This window comes from Caretta caretta, chromosome 11, assembly GCF_965140235.1.
Source record: "Caretta caretta isolate rCarCar2 chromosome 11, rCarCar1.hap1, whole genome shotgun sequence".
NCBI lineage: Eukaryota > Metazoa > Chordata > Testudines > Cheloniidae > Caretta > Caretta caretta.
The window spans coordinates 62,811,655-62,832,764 of NC_134216.1; the positions used below are offsets into that span (position 1 = coordinate 62,811,655).

Consider the following 21,110-nt stretch of genomic DNA (forward strand, 5'->3'; position numbering starts at 1 on the left):
CTTGGAAGAATCTTAAAAAAAAAAAAAATCCATTTTCTGGGATCACTGCTCAGTTGGACAATCCTGAAACTGGAATCTGGAGTAAATCCTAAAGTCCCAATTCTCATTTTTGAACTCAGAGTAACTCCACTGAAGCCAATGGAATTACAAATCAGCATAAAACTAGTGAGAGCACAATCAATAGATCTCTACCTACACAGGATACATAGAAATACAGTCATTCATCTATAGGAAACTGATCTATACTTAAGATTTTTATGGCCCGGGCAATATTCATACACCTTGTATTCTGCAAAATAAAATAGTACGAATAGTCTCCATGAATTCACCAGTAATACCTTGGGAGGCGATTTTGCTATAGTAAACAAGGCTACTTCACAGCAAGATTTATTAATACATCCAAAAGAAAGAAAGAAAATCATTTTGTCACACTATATACAGATAATACATACAGTGTTTTATACACATATTACATCAGTTTTTACACAAGAAAAATATACATAAAAATGTAAACTTTTGTATACAAAAACCCTTAAACAAATTAAACAAGGACCAGATAACAAAAGGAGACCAATCTATTATCATTTCATTGATTTTTTTTAAAATGGTAATACAGTACATTCATTGAGAAGAATGAGGAACATGTGAGCTAACTCTTCCTATTTAAAGGGAAAGTACAAACACCAACGTGGCTACCCACCCCTGGAATGCCGTCCTCAAGTGCTCCAGCACTTAAAAGCATTAGTGTAAGTTTCTATTGATGCTGGGGACTGTATGTGAAATGACTATTCTTCTCAAGCATCCCCATCCACCACATTCTTTAAAAGCAATGTATCTGCAGAAGCAAACGGGACTGGGCTTTTTTTGCATATTAGCTAGTCTTCTAGCTAATACGACAGAGGATACAGCAGTGCAAGTTTGTATGTTCCCTTTAAGCAGTTAATGTATTTATTTGTAGGTTATTTTTCCCCCCCCAATGTATGGCATGTTAAACACATTTGTGTGTTGGGGGCATGAACAATCAGAGGGGTGTAGAGACTGCTAGTCCTTGCTACCATGCAGTTATTTCAAAATCAGTTATGTTTACAAGCTGTGATTCACTGGCTTCAAAATGCACTGCCTCATCTTTGCCTTCCCACTGCAACTTGTTTACATTTTAAACTTTAGTGACCAAACAATTGCTATGAGGCTCTTTGTCACAAGGCTGTTTCTGATATCAAGCTGCAATCAAGCGACCTTTTAAAATGACCCAAACACCAACTTCTTTAGGACAGTCAGAAGCATTTCAACATTTCGTATTGTTCATTTGCTGTCTTCTATTCCAGTAAATCTAGATAAAGATATTTACTGATAATTGTCCAAACAAACAGTATTTTACTTGTGTCCTTCATTTCTCCCCTACCTGTACACAGACACACTGTTTGGAGATGGGGGGGAAAAATTACATGATGGTGAACAGTTGCAGAAATTCTTTGAAAAACATAATTCCTTCCTGCTGAAGGCCTTTCATATTAAATAAATTAAAAGCTTGACTCCAGGCATCTTTATGAGAAATTCACCCTCTACATGGAATGAAAAGAGTAACAGAATAATAATGAACTGACAAGGTGGGTGAGGTGACCAACTTCTGTTGGTGAGAGAGGACAAGCTTTTGAGCTTACATACAGTTCTTCTTCAGGTCTGGGAAATTTACTCAGAGTATCACAGCTAAATAAAAGGTGGAACAGGTTGTTTAGCATAAGTAGATAACACATATTCTAAGGGACCATTCAAGGTGAAGTCGCCTGTTAACACCTCTCCAATCATGGAGAGGGAGAAAGCTGTGGGGCGGTGTTAGTTGATTATAGGTTATTGTAAATCCATAAATGCCATAACTCCAATGTCTCTATTCAGTCCATGATTTTTAGTGTCTAGCACAGTTATGAATTTAAACTCCCAGGCTCATCTTGTGCAGGTTTCGTTTGAGGATGAGTACTGAGAGGTCAGATATGCAGTGATCACTTTGTGAAAAGTTTTCACCCACAGGTAACACAATGTTTTTGTCTTTATTTTTCTGTGTGAGTTCATCCAAGAGCATAGTGATTGTCTCATTTCACCTACATAGATGTTATTGGGGCATTAAATGAAACAAGACAATCACTCCGCTCTTGAATGAACTCACACACAAAACCGATAAAAGACAAAAACACCGTATCACTTGTGGGCGAACACTTTTCACAAAGCACTCACTCTATATCTGATCTCTCAGTCTTCATCCTCCAATTAAACCTGTACAACACCTTCAAATGACGAGCCTGGGAGCTTAAATACATAACTTTGCTAGACAATAAAAATCATGGACTGAACAGAGCATTAGATTTGTGGCTCATTACAACAATATATAAACCACTAACCTCCCGCTCCTTCCCCCCATGACCGGAGGGGTTTAAATAGGCCACTTCACCGTGAATGGTCCCTTGAAATATGTAACTACTTATGCCTCACAATCTGTTCCATATTCAGCTGTAAAAGAAAAGGAGTACTTGTGGCACCTTAGAGACTAAACAAATTTATTTGAGCATAAGCTTTCGTGAGCTACAGCTCACTTCATCGGATACACTGTGACACTCCGAGTAAGTGTCCTAGATCTGAAGAAGAGATCTGCATAAACTCAAAAGTTGTTTCTCTCACCAACAGAAGTTGATCCAATAAAGGATATTACCTCACCTATCTCGTCTCTCTAATATCCTGGGACCAATATGGCTATGACACTGGATATAATAATGAATTGACATTTTTCCTGCAAAGGTGGGAGAATATTAAAGCCTCCTTAGTGAAATCAATATTATTGAATGTATGAGGCAAACAATGCAAAAATATTTGTGTAGAGAAAGTCTGGAGGAGGAACAGTTTAAGGAAAATGTGAGTCTTTAGCAGTTTAGTTGAACAGAAAGGAAAAAACCCTGATTACCATATGCCTCAGCTTCAGAAAAACCAAAAAGAACAAAAACCATAGAAACTAGTGTCTTAATTTCTTTCTGATGCCTTTATGATGAACGGCAGTTTTTTATAACAACCTCCTTCTAGTTAAAAGACTATTCAAATGGCTTTGGATAATTAAGAGAGTCTCCTTTTCAAATAAAATTTTGATGATTATTTTCCGTTCATCTTATATAAATGCAGTTTCAGTGAAATTATTCCATAAAGGGACAGCATTTTGCTAAATGTAAAAAATTGCCAACCAAAATTCACACATACACACATGTGTATATGTAGTATATCTACACTCTATATACATGTTTAATACACATATGCATGAGTATATATCAGGAACCTATGAAGGTGTTCTCCACGTTTATGTAAATTGAAATACGGTGTGTAATATGTGTGCGTATACAAATATACACACACACACACACACTCAGCACACAGATATACCCATACACACGACCCAACATATGTATTACAGAAGTCTTCATGTGAAAGCACAGATGGAACATTACCATAAGGTTACATTTTCCTACAGAATTGCCTGGAAGACAAAATTCCATAGCTGAATGGTGACAACATAAATATTAAAAATATTGAAAGCAATAAGACTTGAAAACAGAATTGGAAAAACTAAAATACTAGTTAGCCAGGAGCAGAGTTTTAACTGTCACTTTCTGTTAAAAGGTTATTGAATCCAGATTTCGCTTAAAAAGGTGAACTAAAATACTGTTTTAAAACAAGAAATACAAAAAACTTTGAAAAAGCCAAATCATTTAATACAAGAGTAGACAGAAGATTTCAATTCAAATATCCTGAAGGGTAACTCTGATTTATTTTTTAAAGTCTTTTTAAGGTTGAATTTAGAGATCTGCGTTTCTCGAGACATTTGATGAAATCACCAATACCTAGAACAGAGCACAAAGCTGCATCCTCAGCATTGCTTTAAGCATCTGTGGATTCAGAACATGGAACTCTCCTTTTGTCAGGAAAGTAAAAGGAAGCCTTGATTTTTCACTATTTTGTTGTACAACTCTGAATTTTTAACTCAACATGCATCTGACTCAACATTCTGGGACACTGAACAGCTTTGAATATCGTTTTCAAAAAGTATTTCAGTTCACACTGCAAAACAAAATGACCACAGTCACATTGAAATCAGGAGAACAGTGTGTGCGTGCACAGGGCCAGATTCAGCTGTCACTGCAGTCAATCAAAATCTTTCTATTGAGTACAATGAGAGCTGGATCAGGCTCTAAAGCGGACTGCTGATGGAAGTTAGATTTTGAAATGCTGGGGTGGAGATTAGTTAGGATGAAGGTAATGGTGTAGAGCAGCATAAGAGGTGGGTATTGGAAGAGGCCTCACAAAACATTAATATAGTATAAACATAAGCAAAATTGTACCAGGAAATTCCATTTTGAGGGTTCAGGTAACAAGATAAATAGTTACAACACTGAAGTCACAGCAATTTATGCCATCCAAATTCCTCACTTCATTTGTCACAGTTGCTTAATTGTTAAACACGCATTTTGTGGATATTATACATATCTGCATCTCTCTCTCTCACACACACACACACACACACACACCATGTTGTGTGTATGAGATTGTATGTACATTTCATGTATTTATATATAGATTTAGATCTGCTGCATTCATATGTATGTACTGTACATCATAAGGGCAATTCCACATTCAGCAAAGTGCTACCCAGATCTCATATACATCTCTCTATACATGTATACACAAGAGGGCTCTATTCTTCCCCATAAATGCATAAAATTGTTTATGCTGGTAACTCCCATTATGCTCAACTAATGGGAGGAAAAGGCCTCAGACAACTTCCACCTCCCTGCCCTTCACTTGTAGGCATATGTACAAGAAATATCATTTAAAAAAACATATAAACATATTTGAAAGGCTGGGGATGAAAAAAAACCCTAGTTCAACAGCATAAAAAAGGTCTGGATTTGCAACTATTTTTTAAGGAAAAAAGTCGCCAAAACAAATTAGAAATATCTGTAATATTGGAAGCTCTGTTCTAATAAACAGATTTTTAAAGTTTCAGAATTTTCATGATTCAAAGTAACAGCAACAGAGCATGCATCATTTAGGATTTTATTCTCTCCAGCCTGGATGGTGTAATGATGAATATCAGGATAAGAAGGAGAATAAGTAGGAATGTTTTGGGTTTCCTAGGTCTCTCAGGTAAGAACTCCCATACAGATAGATCATCTCCCTCTCAAATTATGAATAAATTTAAATGCCCATAATTCAGTTTAGAATTCACAGCACAAATGAAACTCTCAGGCTTTTGTTTTGTATAAATTTGTAAGTTACATAGACCCCTTTTGTTTTCCTAATCAGATAACTTTAAAAATGAAACTCTTTAAAGAGAATGGAGACCAGTTTAAAAAAAAAAATTAAAAAAAATATCACCCATGTCAATACTTTTTAACCTGAAAACGCAAGGATGACTCATTGACAACATATTCTAAGTCAGAGTATGAGAGATTATGGTATTAACTTGAAAATGGACATTAATTCCTACATCTCACCACCCTAAATATAAATCTTCTCATTTCAAATTCTTTTTAAGAATAAACCCCCTCCCCCCCCCACTTTTTAAGGCTGTTTTGGGAGCCTGGGATTTTCATGACATTTTAACAGGGCTCAATGCAATTCAATTAAAAAGAATAAAATCAACATGATATCAGAGTTAGCCTTATAACAGAAGACTATGTAGCAGAGAGAGTTTGGTTATTTTTACAATAATGAGGACAGAGTAACCCCCTACTAAATAATCACATTTCTACAAGTACATTCCATCACCTCTCAACTACTTTTCTCTTTACAAAAACTATGACCTACGTACAGTATACACATTCATATCACACAGACAACCCCCCCCCAAAATGCATATTTTTGTGTGTGTATATAATACATACATGCACACAACCAGTCTAATTCTATTTATAAGTCACAGTGGGAATTCCTCTGTAAGGAAAGGAGGGGGGAAAGTTCCTCAATAAGACACTGTGGATTCCGAGATTTAATGTTCTGTCTTGTCAAATTCCAACTTGCATAACTGGAAACAAATACATTTAACAAAAAAAAAAAAAAAAATTCTTACAAACTTGGTTCACAACTTCCAGCTACAGTAGTTGGATTTTTAATTTGATCTATTTACCCTGTAACTAAACATCTAACCATTACAAACCACAGATAAATTATTGCAGAATGTAACAAAAAAAAAAACAAAAAAAAAAAAACAAAAACAAAAAAGAGAGTTATAGGAGCAGTACTATACGGGTTAACAAGAGATCTATGTTTTGTTGATACAGGATACCATTTTATTTGTATATATCTGCAAGGTAGCAAAGAATAGCTGTACACCTTGACACGGCAAAGATCCAGTGTAAAAAGGTGCTTTACTAGTTTTTGTTTTTCCAAAAAAGCTTGTATATAATTTTATAGCTATTAAAAACACATATGCAACATAATTCATTACACTCAATACAGCTTTAGTATAAAACTTATAATTTATGAGGTGATGTTAATAGCATAAATTAATATACCTTTTCTCTTAAAATCTACAATAAGTATTCTGAAAGCTCATCGGGGAAGGGTATCTTTAAATAAAAGTTTAAAGCTGAGCGTGATGGAAAAAGATTCTGTATGTTGAATTTGAGATGAGCACCCCGAGAAGAGAAGAAGTCCCTAAGCCGGACACCGTGGACTACAAAACTGAACAAGATTTCTCTTTCTTGCGCTCTCATTTAGATGAAGCTCTACCTTAAATTATTATTTACTTTTAAAACTATTTACTTTTTATGTTAACTGCCCTTATTTCCACAAGGAATCCCTGAGACATACCCAAAATTGTACAGTGAAAATAATCACTGTTCAGAGAAACTGGTTCAACCCCTTCTAAATAGATGTAGATACTTTGTATGAGAACCAAACTGTCCATCACTTCAGAATGGATCTATTTCCACTGGAACCAAATTGTACTTTTTAAGACGTAGGTTAGAGAGTCATTTCAGGGTAAATCAGTCTACTCCGAAGTATAAACAATGGTGTAGCAGTCAGCTGCATTAGAGCCACCTGCATCACAGTTAAAGTTTTCCAGGAGAGATTTGGGAGCATTACCTACCCAGAGTTTACTTCAGTGGGGACTGAAGGTGGGAAACACGTTAGTTTTACTAGACCAAGTTCAACATCTGTATCCAATTCATACACATACAATCTGTGTGTGTGTGGTCGTGTGTGTGTTTTGGGGACCAGGGAGAGGCGGGGGAAATGAAGAATGCACTTTTCTACACTGAGTATATACAGGCTTAAAAAAATCAAAAGCCTGGTTTTTTATCCTATTTGTTTTCAAATTGAATTGTATGAGCTAGGGAAAACCAAAAAAAAAAAAAAAAAAAAAAAAATTGTGCCAACTCAAGACTTCAGGATATCTAGGAAAAAAAAAGGAAAACTTCCAAATGCCACCTCCAAACTTCAATTCAAAGTCTGTTTCCTTCTTTCATGCTTCCACTACATATCCTTGTTCCATGAGAATTGGAAAACTAGAGCATGAAAAACCGCAATAAGGTGTGTGTGGGGGGAACAAGAGAAATAACTGAATCATGACACAGCCAACAGAGTTACAGATGTTATAGACTTGCTTACGAAACACTCCTGAGAATCCAGTCATTTTCCCCATATAGACCCAGCCACCAGTGATCACAGAATTGCCTTTTGATATGTGGTTGCAGTTTGCTTTCTTCTGTCAATGGGTAACTTTTTCTACCCCAACCTCTGTTAGTTCACACAAACATTATATTTTAAGAGTATTTTTTACCTTTTGATAGAGCCAAAGTCCTTCATGAACCAATTCTGAAAGACCTGGGTTAAATCCTAATGAATCTGAATTTTGTTTTCCCATTATCATTATCATCGTACTTTAGTGGGGTTCTTCTTGAGGGTATTTTATCAACTGTTTTTTAAAATCAGGCTAATTCCACCAGTTTTTCCAGGTAATTTTCTACTGGCAACTACCTTTAAAACAAAAGGAATTTATGGGAAGAAAATGATTCCCTGTAATGCTCCTGAGCATACAGAGCTCTCTCTCAGTGACGACCACAGTGATATTCTCAGCAGCTAGCTCACACCTTACTGCTAATGCCATGTGAGATCACATGGTATTTTCATTTTACTCCATATTCTGTGAATCCTTATACAATATCCTATTGCACTGTAGCTCTGGCTTCTAAACTTCTATTATGACTCACAGGAACCTCTCCAAATCCTTTTTTTAAACAATCAGAATATTTGCTCATTATCAATCATACAGGATTTTAAATGATTGGCAATTTTAGTGTCGGGGTGGTGGCAGAGAAGAGTGAAAAAAGATGGTAAGGAGAGTGGGAAAGAGGGGATGAAATTTAAGGAGGCAAGCGGCGCAGCCCAGAACACTCGTCCGCTCTCAGCCTAAGTTAAAGGGCCTTATGAGGAGGTTCTGAGGGCACAGCAGCTTGAATCTATTCTTTCAGTTAAATACGCTGCCACCAAGATGGGGCTTGGAATTCTGGATTCACATCTGATCTGGGCTACTTCAGTTTGCCTGGGGGCTGCGTTAAAGGCTCCTTCGCTGGCAAGCAGAGAAACCAGCCCGTTGATAAAAGCAACTGCTGAAGAGGAAAATTAGGCTAAAGACACACCCACCCATCTCAGTGTATGTCTTCACTACAGAGTTAGCCAGTGTTCTTATTCAGGTGTTGCCCCAACTCCCCTCCTGGGCACACACAAAAACCTTCATGCACAGCTGGGGATGTGGGTTAGAGCCTGTCAGTTCTCCAGAACCCTCCCACGTTCCCCTTACGCCCCCTGCTGTGTGCTCACAACGACAGACAAGCTCTCCCACAATTCCCTGGGAAAGAATCAGAGCAGCTCAGCTTACTGCAGCAACACCTGCTATGCCCCCAGCCATTCTAGCGACACATGCAGGGGAGTGCAGGGTGGTTGCTCACACCCAGTCTACACTAGCACAGGTGCCCAGACTAGGATGCCTGGGCTAATTTTGAAGTGAAGGCATACTCTCAAAGGACTAATTTTCCTCTTCCTTGGTGAACTTAGTTTTCCAGCTGGGTAATTCAGCGGTCAGAGAAAGCTTTAACAAACTCAGTTCTGTTCTGTGTTCCTGGTTAGACTCTTGCAGCCAGAGCCTTAGCTCTGGTAAATTAGCACAGCTTCAATGAAGCTGATACAGCCATGTTTATTTACACCAGCCGAGAATCTGACCTCTCGATGTCTAAATATTAGGATCATGATCTCCAAAGAAAGCAATTCATGAAACCAGTAATATAGCTTTCAATGAAGCTACTATTTTTTAAAAAGTTAGCTTCCAATGCCCCCTCCCACTGAAGAACAAACATATTCTTGACAGCAAAAATATTTCTCTTGCACTTGCACTCATCTCCAATGTTGGCTGGCAGACTACAAGCTTCTCAAGGAGGGAACCTAGAAATGCTTATCAAATGAGAACCTGAAATTGCTTAAGAAAACAGGCCTTTGTTTCATTAACCTATGACATGAAACTGGAAAGTCCTTCTACGGCAGAGTCTGGCACTCAGTAGGGTAAGCAGAACTGCAGTAAGTTATTTTTGAACAGATATTCATTGTTAAGATGTGCCAAATGCATAAGGCAATCAACAGAGGCAAGGAAACAAACCAATGTCTTGACCAAAGGAAAGGTGGATGATATTCAAAGGTGCTTCTCATAATACAGCAACTAGTAAAGCCACTGGACCAGACTTTAATTTCACCCCCTCTTTCCCATTAAATAGCCAATGGGAGCGGAGTCCACTTAACGCCAGTTCTAAATTTGACTAATAAACTGAATGGTCAAGGGAAATTCTCACATATGGAATATATACATTAAGCGTAACTGCTTTATAAACCAGGTCAGCATCATGCTGTCCCTCACTGGCCTCCATAAACTGTCCAAGCAAAGTTAATCTTTGTCAAGAGTGTAATCTCCACCAATTCTTATGCCTCTGTGCTAAGATCACCTGACATTACATTACTACCCAAAAGGACATTATTGCTTCTAAACTTCTCTGTCAAATGCCTTCTAATTCTTTAAAACCCCACATTTACATAAAGAACATAATTTTTAGTTACTAAACTAGGTTTATTCTATTCATTTCACGTATTAGTGGCACAACAGATACTGATCATTTCAACAAATGGATTGGAATCGCTACACTGACTCTTTGGTGAAAGGGTAATTACTGCTAATTGCTGTATTATAGGAGATGCAACCTGTTCAAGACAGCATGAATGAGAACCATATCAATGGCAGCCCTAAGAACCAAGACAAATCCCACATGGAGCAAACGTATTTCCTGGTGGGAGAGAAGTGAAGTGTCTGGCTGCATAAACCTGTGTTCTTGGGTCCACTACTCATCCCACAACACTATGGTGCTGATCCTGTACTGAACGCTATGCAAGCAGACTCCTGGTGAAGTCAGTGGGCTTTGTGTGGGTATAGGGATCCATCTGTGTGGTGCTCATTGCAGATTTAGGACCTAAAATCAGAACTGCTTCCTTACTAGGATATAACTAATTTAATGAAGTTACACTTCAATTAGATGCGGTGAAGCTGCAACTGGCAACAATCTTGACCATTTCAAAGCTCCGTACTGGAAAACAGATATTCCTTTTCTAACACATGTCAAATGGAACGAACTTTTTAAAGTAGTGCAGCTTTTTTGCAAACTCAATCTGCTCATGAAAAATGTTATGCGGTCAATGTTTAGGAAAAATCCCCCACAGATCCATAAAGCTGAGATCTAAAGGGTGAGACTTCCGGAGTCTGGGAATCTGATTTCAAATGGGAATTATGCACCTACATGCTCTTGGGCATCTTGGAAAATCCCAGCCTAAATAAATGATCAGATTAAGAGCCAGATTCCATTCCGAGTTAAATGGGGGTAAATCCATAGTAACTCATCTGGCTAAAAGAATTACTCCATGATTTACACAGATGTAACTGAGAACAGAAATTGGGCCCAAGTGTTTTCTCTACTGGTAGGTAAGGGGAAGTGATGAACGGGTGGGAAGAAGAGAACAGGCTGCTGTTCCATTACACATCTTGATGAGCACGAGAAATATTCCATAAATCAAAATCTTGATTTTGATCTACTAATCAGTAGAACATCCTGTCACACGACATTTAATACTGGCAGATTTAACAATTGATCATTTACCCATTTGGTAAACTAGGTTCACCCTTCTTTTTCAATCAATCATCTCAATACACTAAAGAAGGTATATTAACACAATGGAAAATAATGCAAATCAAACATTTGTCTCCTCACAAGCATGGGGGGAGGGAAGAGGACAGAATAAAAAAACAAATGTCCTATCAGCTTTTCCTCATTTCACAATTATCAGTGGGCATTCCTCAATCAGCGGGACAATATAGTGGGGTATTGTTAAGCTTCATTTCAATTTATGACATGATTTGAAAACATTTAAATCAGTTACAGACAAACCTAGACCACTCAAGAACACTGGGATTTATTATAATATTAAGCCCTGTTTTACGAAGTATGGGAATAAGGATTTCTCAATATCAAAAACCTGAAAATAAATGTTTCCCCCTCCACGCACATATGTTTGCAATTTTAGCAAGGAATGTACCCATAGGGCTCATTCCTTTATAATTAAAAAAAGGACAAAGCTTTTGAAAAGAAGGGAATGGCTATAACTAGTGGGATATAAACCCAAGATGGGCTGTACCCGGGAAGTTTGGATCCAGATCTCAATCCCTACCCTCAGGAAATCTGGGAGCAGAAGTTTGGGCCCCATCATCACTCACATAAACAGAAAACATAAATTGAGGGAAGATACATTACTCGCCACATACTAGGGAATAACTGAACTCAGTTGAATAATCCCTTGCACAAAGAAATTATTAACCCTCCTATAATGAAACTGCCTTCAACATGCGGAGAGAAAGATTTGCTTTGCTTTTTCATCTTCTCTCATACGCATCTTAGAAGCAAACCAAACAGTAGAGACTTTTTATAGCCATCAGGTAGGAATTACTTTCACATAGTGGCTAGTTAGAGCCTTATAAAGTCACAGTTTTCTCAAGCACATTCCCCGCCCCCCCCCTTTTTTTTTTAGGGGGGAGGAGGGAAGGGAGAAGAGGGAGATTAAATGATTCAAGCAAACTCCTTGTGATTTTGTTGTTATTCTTTAGGGAAGAAACAGATATAAGAGGAATCCACTGCCTTTATAAGGAGCTGACATTATGACCAAGGAGACTTATAACCATTTTCAGAAAACAGGCAATAAAAGCAACAAGGTGTTGTGGAGAGAAGGAATTTCCCTATTTTGCTTCAGTAAGTTTGGTTTTGGTTAGTGGTAACCACAAATATGTACCCGCCGGTTCCCACATACATTCAGCTTCACATACAGAGCATCAGTCTCACAAGTGTCTCAAAAACGGTATGGCTCCGGTACAAAATCACTACTATTATAGAAAGAGTCTCAGCAGCAACAGATAGTTTGAGAAATTCCGTTATTTTAAATTTACCAAAGGGGCCTGACATAGATTTGTTCAAATGGGTAGCATATGGATACATACCAATAGAATTCTTCCAGTTTCAGCTAGGAAACTCCTGCTGTGCAGAGTTCTGGACACAGCCACATTTGAAAAGGCAAACCATCAACACTACAATGCCACAATAATTCAGCACTGGTGGGAATTTCTGCAGGAGTCTTGACTAGACCATTATTTATTCCAGTCTTTCCATTTTCTTGTCTTTTCTCCCTGGGCTAACCTTTGAAACAGCAAGACCGCTCAGTGCCCTGGCAAACAGGTAAAACCTATTTGCCCTAGTCAGTCAATCCCCTCTCTGCTCAATGAACGTAAAATAAAGAAAATAAATCAACATTCAGTAGGAACACTGACCAATTTCGGAAGGGGACACAGCTACTCTTGTCTCAGCAGCAGACAAGGAACTGCTGCTCTCCCAAACACACACACGCCCACAGAGGAGGTCAAAAGACTATTTTTAAGGAGTTGTCAGATGAATAATTGAACCATGGTCTTGAGTGCTTCGGTGCACCATTACCAAACCCGAGTGTGGAGCCAACTTTCCATGCCCAGATGCTACCCTTTTAATTTTTTTAAAACCAAGAGACTTTCCCCCACTATAAAAACTTCCTACATGACATGCTAATGGGATGGAAAGCACTGATCTGAACCCTAGGAAACAGTAATGTGCATTGGTAATTTGAGGTATCGTCCCATTTCTAGGTCTTACTGCTAAGGTCAATTACATCCAGTAACTGTGCTGTATCCTTCAGGAAATTCGTGGGGTACGGTGAACCTGCCAGTAATAAATGAGCACCAGTGCATAACTAGCACATGTGAACACTAGAGCGAGGTTCACTAAGGGGCCACCCTGGTCTGTACGGAAGCAGGAGGTTTATTTTTAACCCCCTCTTTTTTTTAAAAAAAACAAACCAAAAACAAAAAATCCTCCTCAAAGGGAGGGGAGGACAATAAAGAGGAAAAAGAAGATAGAAAACACAGGGTCCCCATCTGCCTGCAGATATACAGACAGATCAGCTCAGTTAGAGGTGGTGAAGGGAGCAGATGCATTATTGGTACTAGTAGCTGTGGCACCTGTTACTGTGAAGCCTGTGGGAGGAGCTATGGAGCTGTGGCTAGGCTGCAGGTCCTTAGGAATGCCACTGTGTGAGCTCAGCTGATGGCCAAAGGCTGCGCTGAACTGAGGGAGTTGCTGTTTGGGGGAAGTGGAGGCCATTAGTTCAGCAGAGGCAGGACCCATGCCACTAAAACTGGTCCGTGGTAACCCCGGAAGCACACTGGAGCTGTTGGGGGTCACAGTGGCGAAGGCAGGCTGTGTGGTCTCTGAGTGCGAGGTGGTAGGTGGTGTGGACAGGGAGGTGGAAAGAAGGTGTCCATCGGCACCAAGAAGGTTGCTAAACGGAGAGGGGTCACCAAGATTGACAGGGAGATTTCCCCAGTGAGTTCTGGGGTTCGCCACCCCACTAAGTGGCACCTCCAGCTGCGGTGGGAGCAAGTGCTGTGCCATAATGGGCATCTCTGCTGAGAAGGTAGCTGCCAAGTTATCACCAGAATAGGATGTGGCATGGGGGGATGTGATATGGTCGCTGTAGGGAGACGGCACATGCTCACTATCGTAATGGCTTCCATGGGGTGAGGAGTGCGAATGGTCACTGCTGTATTGCTGTCGTGAGGTGATTAGGTCATCTGCCTTGCTCAGCAGCTGGGCAGAGTGTGGCCTCTGGGAGGCATGGCTGCCATCATGAAGTCCATGAAACTGTCCTGGGAAGGCTCTCTCCCCAAGTCCACTCTGGCTTATCAGAGTGGCAGAAGTAAGGCCAACGTTGGCTGGGGCAGAGAATTGCCCCTGGATCTGCCCTGCCAGGGGCGTAGGTGGGTTAGACAAGGTAGCAGAACGGAGCAAGTTCTCATCCAGCTCCAGACTGGAGAAATTATCATGTACTATACGCCCATTCAACAGCTCCCCCAGGTCCGTGTTAACCTCTCTGCTCAAGGACTGCATTCCTGGAGCTCCAGCACCTGCGGTGAACACCCCTATCCCTCTATCTGATAGCTCCTGAACCGGCACACCGTCTGTCTGTGTAAGTACTCCAATGGTACTCAGGCACTCAAGAGAAGTTACAGCCTGCAGAGCCCGTTCCAGTTCCTCTGCCTCTTCTGTAGTAGGAAGGAGGTCTCCATTTTTACCTACAGAAACAAGAACAACAGAAGTTAGTTTGCTTTTCAGAGATACGCCTCATTCTGTGGCCCTAGGAATACAGCTATCCAAAAAGTTCAAATAGGATTTCTACTGGAAAATTATAACAAACTTCCAGAATGGTTCATGATATGACTGAAAAAAAGAAATTCACACTTCCTGTCTTAGTTGGAAAAATTTTTCCAACTGCATTTTTTTTCAGTGTAAATGCAAAATAATAAGCCTTAAACATTTGCTGGATTTACATTAGCCTATAAAACAGGGGTGGCCAAACTGCAGCTTGCGAGCCACATGAGGCTCTTTTGCAGTTGAAGTGTGGCTTGCAGAGCCCCCCGCACCCTCCCATTCTCCACCTACCAGACTGGAATGGGGGAGCTTGGGGCTTCTGCCATGCGGTGGGTTGGTGGGGCTAGGGGCTTCTGCCCAGTGGGGAGGGAATCCAAGGGTTTCAGCCTGTGGGAGGCACCTGCCAGGGCTCGAGGCTTTCAGCCCCGCTCTTGCTGAAGCCCAGAGAACTGGCAGGTGCCTCTCACAGGGCTGAAGCCATGAGTCTCACTACCCTGCCGTGGGGCAGAAGCCCCAAGCAAGTGCACTCAGCTCTCAAACTTCTGAAGATTACTGTATGTGGCTCAGAGGATCAGTAAGTTTGGCCACCCCTGCTATAAAAGCTTAAATATCTTTTCAAAGTGTAATGCCACATAGTACTAAGATCAGTCTACAAAGTCCATTTTGCTTATTATGTTATAATAACTACTTAAAAATGTGGATGGTTTTCTAAAAGACATGTTCTACAAATTAATTCAGGGAAGTTCTGAGGCCTTTGTCATACAGGAGGCCAGACTATATGAACATAATGGTCCCTTCTGGCCTTGGACTCTATGAATAACCTGAATTTTATTAACAGGATTAAAATGCCAAATTCTGATATCACGCCAGCTCAGAAAAGTGACAAAAAGCGCAGCAAGAGCTTTCCAAAACTCCTGGTTGTTCTCTTCCAAGCCTTTTCCCACCCTTAGTGGGTGCTGAAGTCAAACACACAGAAATTCAGATGTATTTCAGCTCACGAGCAAGTTTCACAGGTATTTTTTTAATTTCTGTTTTCCTTTGATAAAAAGATAGACATTGATAAAATAGGGTTGTAATCCCAGTCACAGAATGTTCTCTTACTGAGAATTTGGTTGATTAAATCGCAACGGTCAGCGACATGCAGACGAGCACAAAATCAATTATTAAAATGTTAAATCCATCAGGACTTCCGTAGCACTAAGTATACAAACAAACAAACAATCACACATGCATGTCTTCTAAAACATGCTCTTCTTAGAGGTCATGTATAAGCAGTGGGTTGAATGTGCGCTCTTTGTCTAAATAGTTCTCTTCCCTGCAAGAAAGCAGGTGAACCCTCAAATGCACATTTTAGACTGTTCACTTCCTCACCTTACTATTTGTATTAACTTTCACATACATTAAAACAAAAATGTACCTTCAAAGAAATCAAAATCTTGCAAGTCATCAGGCAGCCGTGGTAGGACATCAGAGAAGTCCTCCTGATTCAATTCCAAGTCATGTGGAATGTCTGTGATTTCATTGGCGATGTCATCGGGCAGCTCATCTGTACTCAGCTCCGGTGTGGAGGGGCTCCTGGAGAGACAGTGTTAGTCACACTCTTAAATCCTGATTCCTCACGACTGCAGCATACTTTACGGAGGGTCTGTTTCAGTGTCTGCTTTCTCCCTCCTCGTCCCCCTACCCTTTTTATGTTTTAAATCAACAAGTGGAAAGAATGCCTTTTAGACAAGTTTCATCAAAACACTGTTCAATTTGTTCTACTAATGACACTTATAAGTTGTGCATCAGCAACAAAACATTTTATCCATTTAACCAAACCTTTGTTGAGATCTGAAATTAACATTTTTGAATTTTTCCTTTCAGCAATGACAGAGATACAAGACACTTGAAGATGTTCATTTCAGTTCAAACACCTAACAAATCTGGAAGGTCAAAATATTAAGTGGTGGAGAAAAGAAAAAGGAAAGTTTGCCCTTCCTCATCTATATTTAGCAGACCTAATTAAGCCCATAAAATTGGAGCTGAGGTGTGTCCAGCTTTCATTGATCCATACTCCGTACAGCGTACTGACTCTGCCGCCTTTTCCTATATTTCATTTTTTAATTAAAAAGTTAAAATAAATAGAATGCGGCGTCACTGGCACTGACCGTATGTGGGAGATCTCCACTGGCAGTGAGATGCTGGTGGGCATGCTGAGGTTCCCTTGGGGCACTGCAGGAGGAATAGGTTTCTGGGGCCTTCGTGGTCCCCTCCTTCTCTTCTTCTTGTGTTTTTTGGTAAGTGCAGGTGGCTTCGTTTTTTTCCTGGGTTTCCTCTGCTGCTGGTGCTGAACTTTACGGGAGCTGTCCCCTCTCAAGAAATTATCCTTTTGGAGAAAGAATGAAGGAAGAAAGGACACATTAGGATCCAATGCAACTTTCTTTTCTTGCCATTCCCAAACACTGAGACATAAGGTGAGTGAAGAGAGGATCTTTCTAACCGCCAGCCTGCAAATCCAAGCATGGATATGAAAGCCAAGTTGCTTCCTCTCCTCCTCCTGCATCATCACGGAGAACAACGAGCACGTACGTTACATCCTTAGTTACACCTATGCAACCTCTCTGGAGGCAAATGGGGTTGCACAGGTTTAATCGAGGGCACAATCTGAGATGTTTATTACTGGTAATAATGAGTGAGAAAGAACGAACCCAGCTTAATTCTCCGATCGGGTTTGCAGAGCTGGCAGTCAGAAAAAAATCCCACACTATTTGCATCACCGAGGTACAGCAAATATGGAAGCCCACAGTGTCATTTTTAATGACTGTGTCAGAGTAGAACCACAGTTTAATGCACATAAACTCCAAAGTAAAAGATTTGGAACACCCCAGGTAAGTATTAAAAGAATGAACAATATTGGGGTGACCTGGTGGCAAGGATTTGTGCAGCTAGGTGTAAACCAGAGTTCTAGTCACGTTCCCACTGCTGTAAATGGCCGAGAGCACTGAAGAGACATAGTAAGTGCTGTAGGACTGAGAATTGGCAGGGGACGCAGGTGCACAGCTGCAGGGCCTTGTACTCCTGAAGAGCAACCCACTGGCCAATTACAAAATGAGCGCCATTTTACAGGCTCTGAAGCAAGTTGGATTCAGTCTTCCATTTTGATTATGATGGTTGTGACACAGGGCTTTGATGTGCCAAGCAAAGGAAAAAAGGGGGGACAATCTTCAGGCCTCTGATAGGGACACTGAGGATTTACCTGGAGAGAGAGAGAAAAAAAAATGGATTAAAACTTTAAGGGTCTGTGTTACACCAGTAAAACACAAAGGGAACCTCAGAGTTAAAGGTGACCCAAAAATATTTTTGAAAAAAATGAAATGACAGGGGCTAAGAGGCAGCGGGCACATAAATTATCCTAAAAGTGCTGCTTTTGGGGGAGGTAGGTGAAGATCAGAAAAATCAAGGATATTGTCTCACGTTCCACTGGTTCCCAGTCTGTTGTTATGCTCCAGAATACACCATGCTGCAAGGTCATAGCTACTGCGATACCACAGTCATAGGCAACCTTACATATTGCAGCCTGACGCTCTCTCACTAGGTTTTACTATACTATGATTTTATGGAAAGGTCAGGTCAATTTCTATTTTTTAGGATATCCCCTTCCCCTGCAAAAAAAATGTATATTTAAAGCTATTTTATACCCTTTGGGATAGAATTCTGGGGAGGGAGTAGGTGTAAAATAGCATAGCAGTTGATAAACCCAGGCCAGAAATACAGAACTCCTGGTGACCCCAATTTGTTGGAACAGTTACAGCTGTGGTTTATACTTACCATTTTTTTGGCATGTTCTTCACACAGAGGTGTCTGGTGTGTAATGTCAAAAACTGGCACCGAGCACTGCTGTCCATCTGCAAACTTGGCTGTGCAACTTGAGAAGAGCTGCTGAGAACGGTTCAATAGGATATCTATGCGTTTCTGGGTCAGGAACAACACACCAGATGGTGATGGAGAAATGCCAGTATGATAAAAATCAAAGCCTTGCATTCTACCAGTCCATCAAGATGTTATTTTTAATGAATATCTTAACTTTGTTATTTAAGTTGAAAGCTAGGTACGGCTCAAACCCAACTTTTCAAGTAAAAAATTGCATTAATGCAGCATTGCTAAGGATTTTATCATTTGTTATGAAGGGTTCATTGATGCAGCTATTTTGCTAATGAGTTCTTAGGGAAAAAAAAGGTATTTGTCTTGGAGACTCAATCAATAGTATCAGTTTGGAGCACTGTAGTCAACAGGACTATTTCCTGCTGACTGTCCCTATTAAAACATAAAAAAGCATTTCTTAATTTCATCCTTTAACATAATTTTTGGTATTTACCTTTCTTTCTCGAGAACACAAAAAGTTTTAAGATCCTTCCTGCTCCTCTGAAAGCAGATATGTAATCAGACTGAAAAGGTCAATTAAATCTAAACTGAAACTTGTGTTTTCAGACGTTACTGAAAGTCAAATACGTATTTCACAGTGGTTTTTTTCTTTCTTTTTCAAATAACGTTAGCATCTTTCCTTCTGCCCACAGTAGTTCATAGTCAAACTGCTGCTAGCATCATAAAAGCACAGGGCTGGAAGGGACCTTGAGAAGACATCAAGTCCAGCCCCCTGAGCTGAAGCAGGACCAAATAAACCCTGACAGGTGTGCTTAAAAACCTCCAACGATCGAGATTCCACAACTTCCCTTGGAAGCTTATTCCAGAACTTAACTACCCTGATAGAATAAAAAAATATAATATAGAACAACAAAGGAAAAAGGGAAAACCTAAGATTGGATAAGGCAGGAAACAAGTATCTGAAAATCATGGAAAGACTATTTTCATTGTGGGGGAGAGGAGTGAAGGGGAGAGAAAAGCAAAATCAAAACATTCTCCATTTCTCTGAACTGGACTTGACACATTGCAGAATATTATTTTTGTGGGACTGGGGGAGTGGTTGTATTTGTATATATGTATACATATATAATATACACACACACCCTAGATCCTTTGGGTGCAGAGCTCTTTTGAAAATCTGACCCCATGTATCTAAGCCTTGTAACTGCCCCACATTTAGGCTCTTGTTCACAGAAATCTGTATTTTTAAGATATAAAATTAGAAATCAGCATTGTATTTTGCAGCCATTGCAGGGACAAGTAACATGTCCCGCAGAGCTGCACTACGTCTGTCGGGGCCAAAGTGCACCATCTAATACCCACCCCCATCTGCCTTATTACCTGAACTTTGCAAGGCCACACAAAACTGTCAGCTCCTTTCAGATACAGACAAAGACGCAGCATAGTAAGTTACAAAAGCCAATCAGCTCATCATGCACAAGCCTCAAAGCCCTTTACAATGTATTGGTACCCTCATTTTACAAACAGAGAAGATAAGGCATAGAGAAGCAAAGCAATCTGCTTAAAGCCAAACAGCAGCCCCCTAGGCCTGACTGAGGGCCCTTGGAGACCTGGAAGCTGAACCCAGATCTGCCCAGTGTGCCTTCCACTGGACCATGATGCCCACATTGGATAAGACTGTCAGTGGCCACTGATAGCTTTTGATTTCAACTGACATTAATGTATCTTAAAAATGTATAATAATAAGAGCCTAAATGGACCAGGAATAGTCTGTGATTTCCCCCTCTCAGAGGGGCTGGTTTTAAAAGCTTTTTATGGTAACTCAGTTTTACACCCAGCATTTTAAGAGACTTTGCTTTTGTCCTGTCCATTTAGATCTTTTCTACTCTTTGTGTTCATTCCCCCACCCTTATCATTTTGCAGCACTCCTTCGGTTCCAAAGGGGGCTGTGAATTCACACCTATAGTTCTGAGGGGAGGAGGAGAGGGAAGAAAGCTTCGAAAAGATGCAAGTGGGTGTTTCCGGTAAGAAAGAATACTTAAAATAATCATTAAAAAAAATCATGATAATAATCAGCCTCTCTAACCTTCAGGTTCAGATATGGAAGCTGGTTTTGACTCTTACTAGGTTCCCCCACACATACACACTTTTTGAGGAGAATGCTACGCCTCCGCAGATCACATTTCTTTAAGGTTTTCCTGAAATCCCACGCATTCACGTACAGGTTCTTCCTCACCCAGAGCTATGTCCTACGGACTTCTCATTCTTCCCCTGCACAGTCTCATTTAGCAATGCAGGCCATTAGAACCTTCACCATTCATGCACTCTAGGCTACCACTTTACTCCACAGTATTCCTAGTTTCTGCAGACACAGCTGAATCCTGTAAGACCATC

The 21,110-nt window shown here is 40.1% G+C and overlaps 1 protein-coding gene across 1 annotated transcript in view; it reads right to left on the reverse strand.

Annotated features, from left to right (window-relative positions):
- Nucleotides 1–374: 374 nt before the first annotated feature.
- The window catches only part of INO80D (INO80 complex subunit D), a 57,910-nt gene continuing 37,174 nt past the window's right edge, over nucleotides 375–21,110 (reverse strand). Inside the window, exons 8-11 of the mRNA XM_048870436.2 lie at nucleotides 18,663–18,796; nucleotides 17,003–17,220; nucleotides 16,270–16,427; nucleotides 375–14,776 (exon numbers count right to left, since the gene is read on the reverse strand). Coding sequence (XP_048726393.1) covers nucleotides 13,608–14,776; nucleotides 16,270–16,427; nucleotides 17,003–17,220; nucleotides 18,663–18,796 — 1,679 coding nt within the window. The 3' untranslated portion in view covers nucleotides 375–13,607. The remainder of the gene's footprint in view (nucleotides 14,777–16,269; nucleotides 16,428–17,002; nucleotides 17,221–18,662; nucleotides 18,797–21,110) is intronic.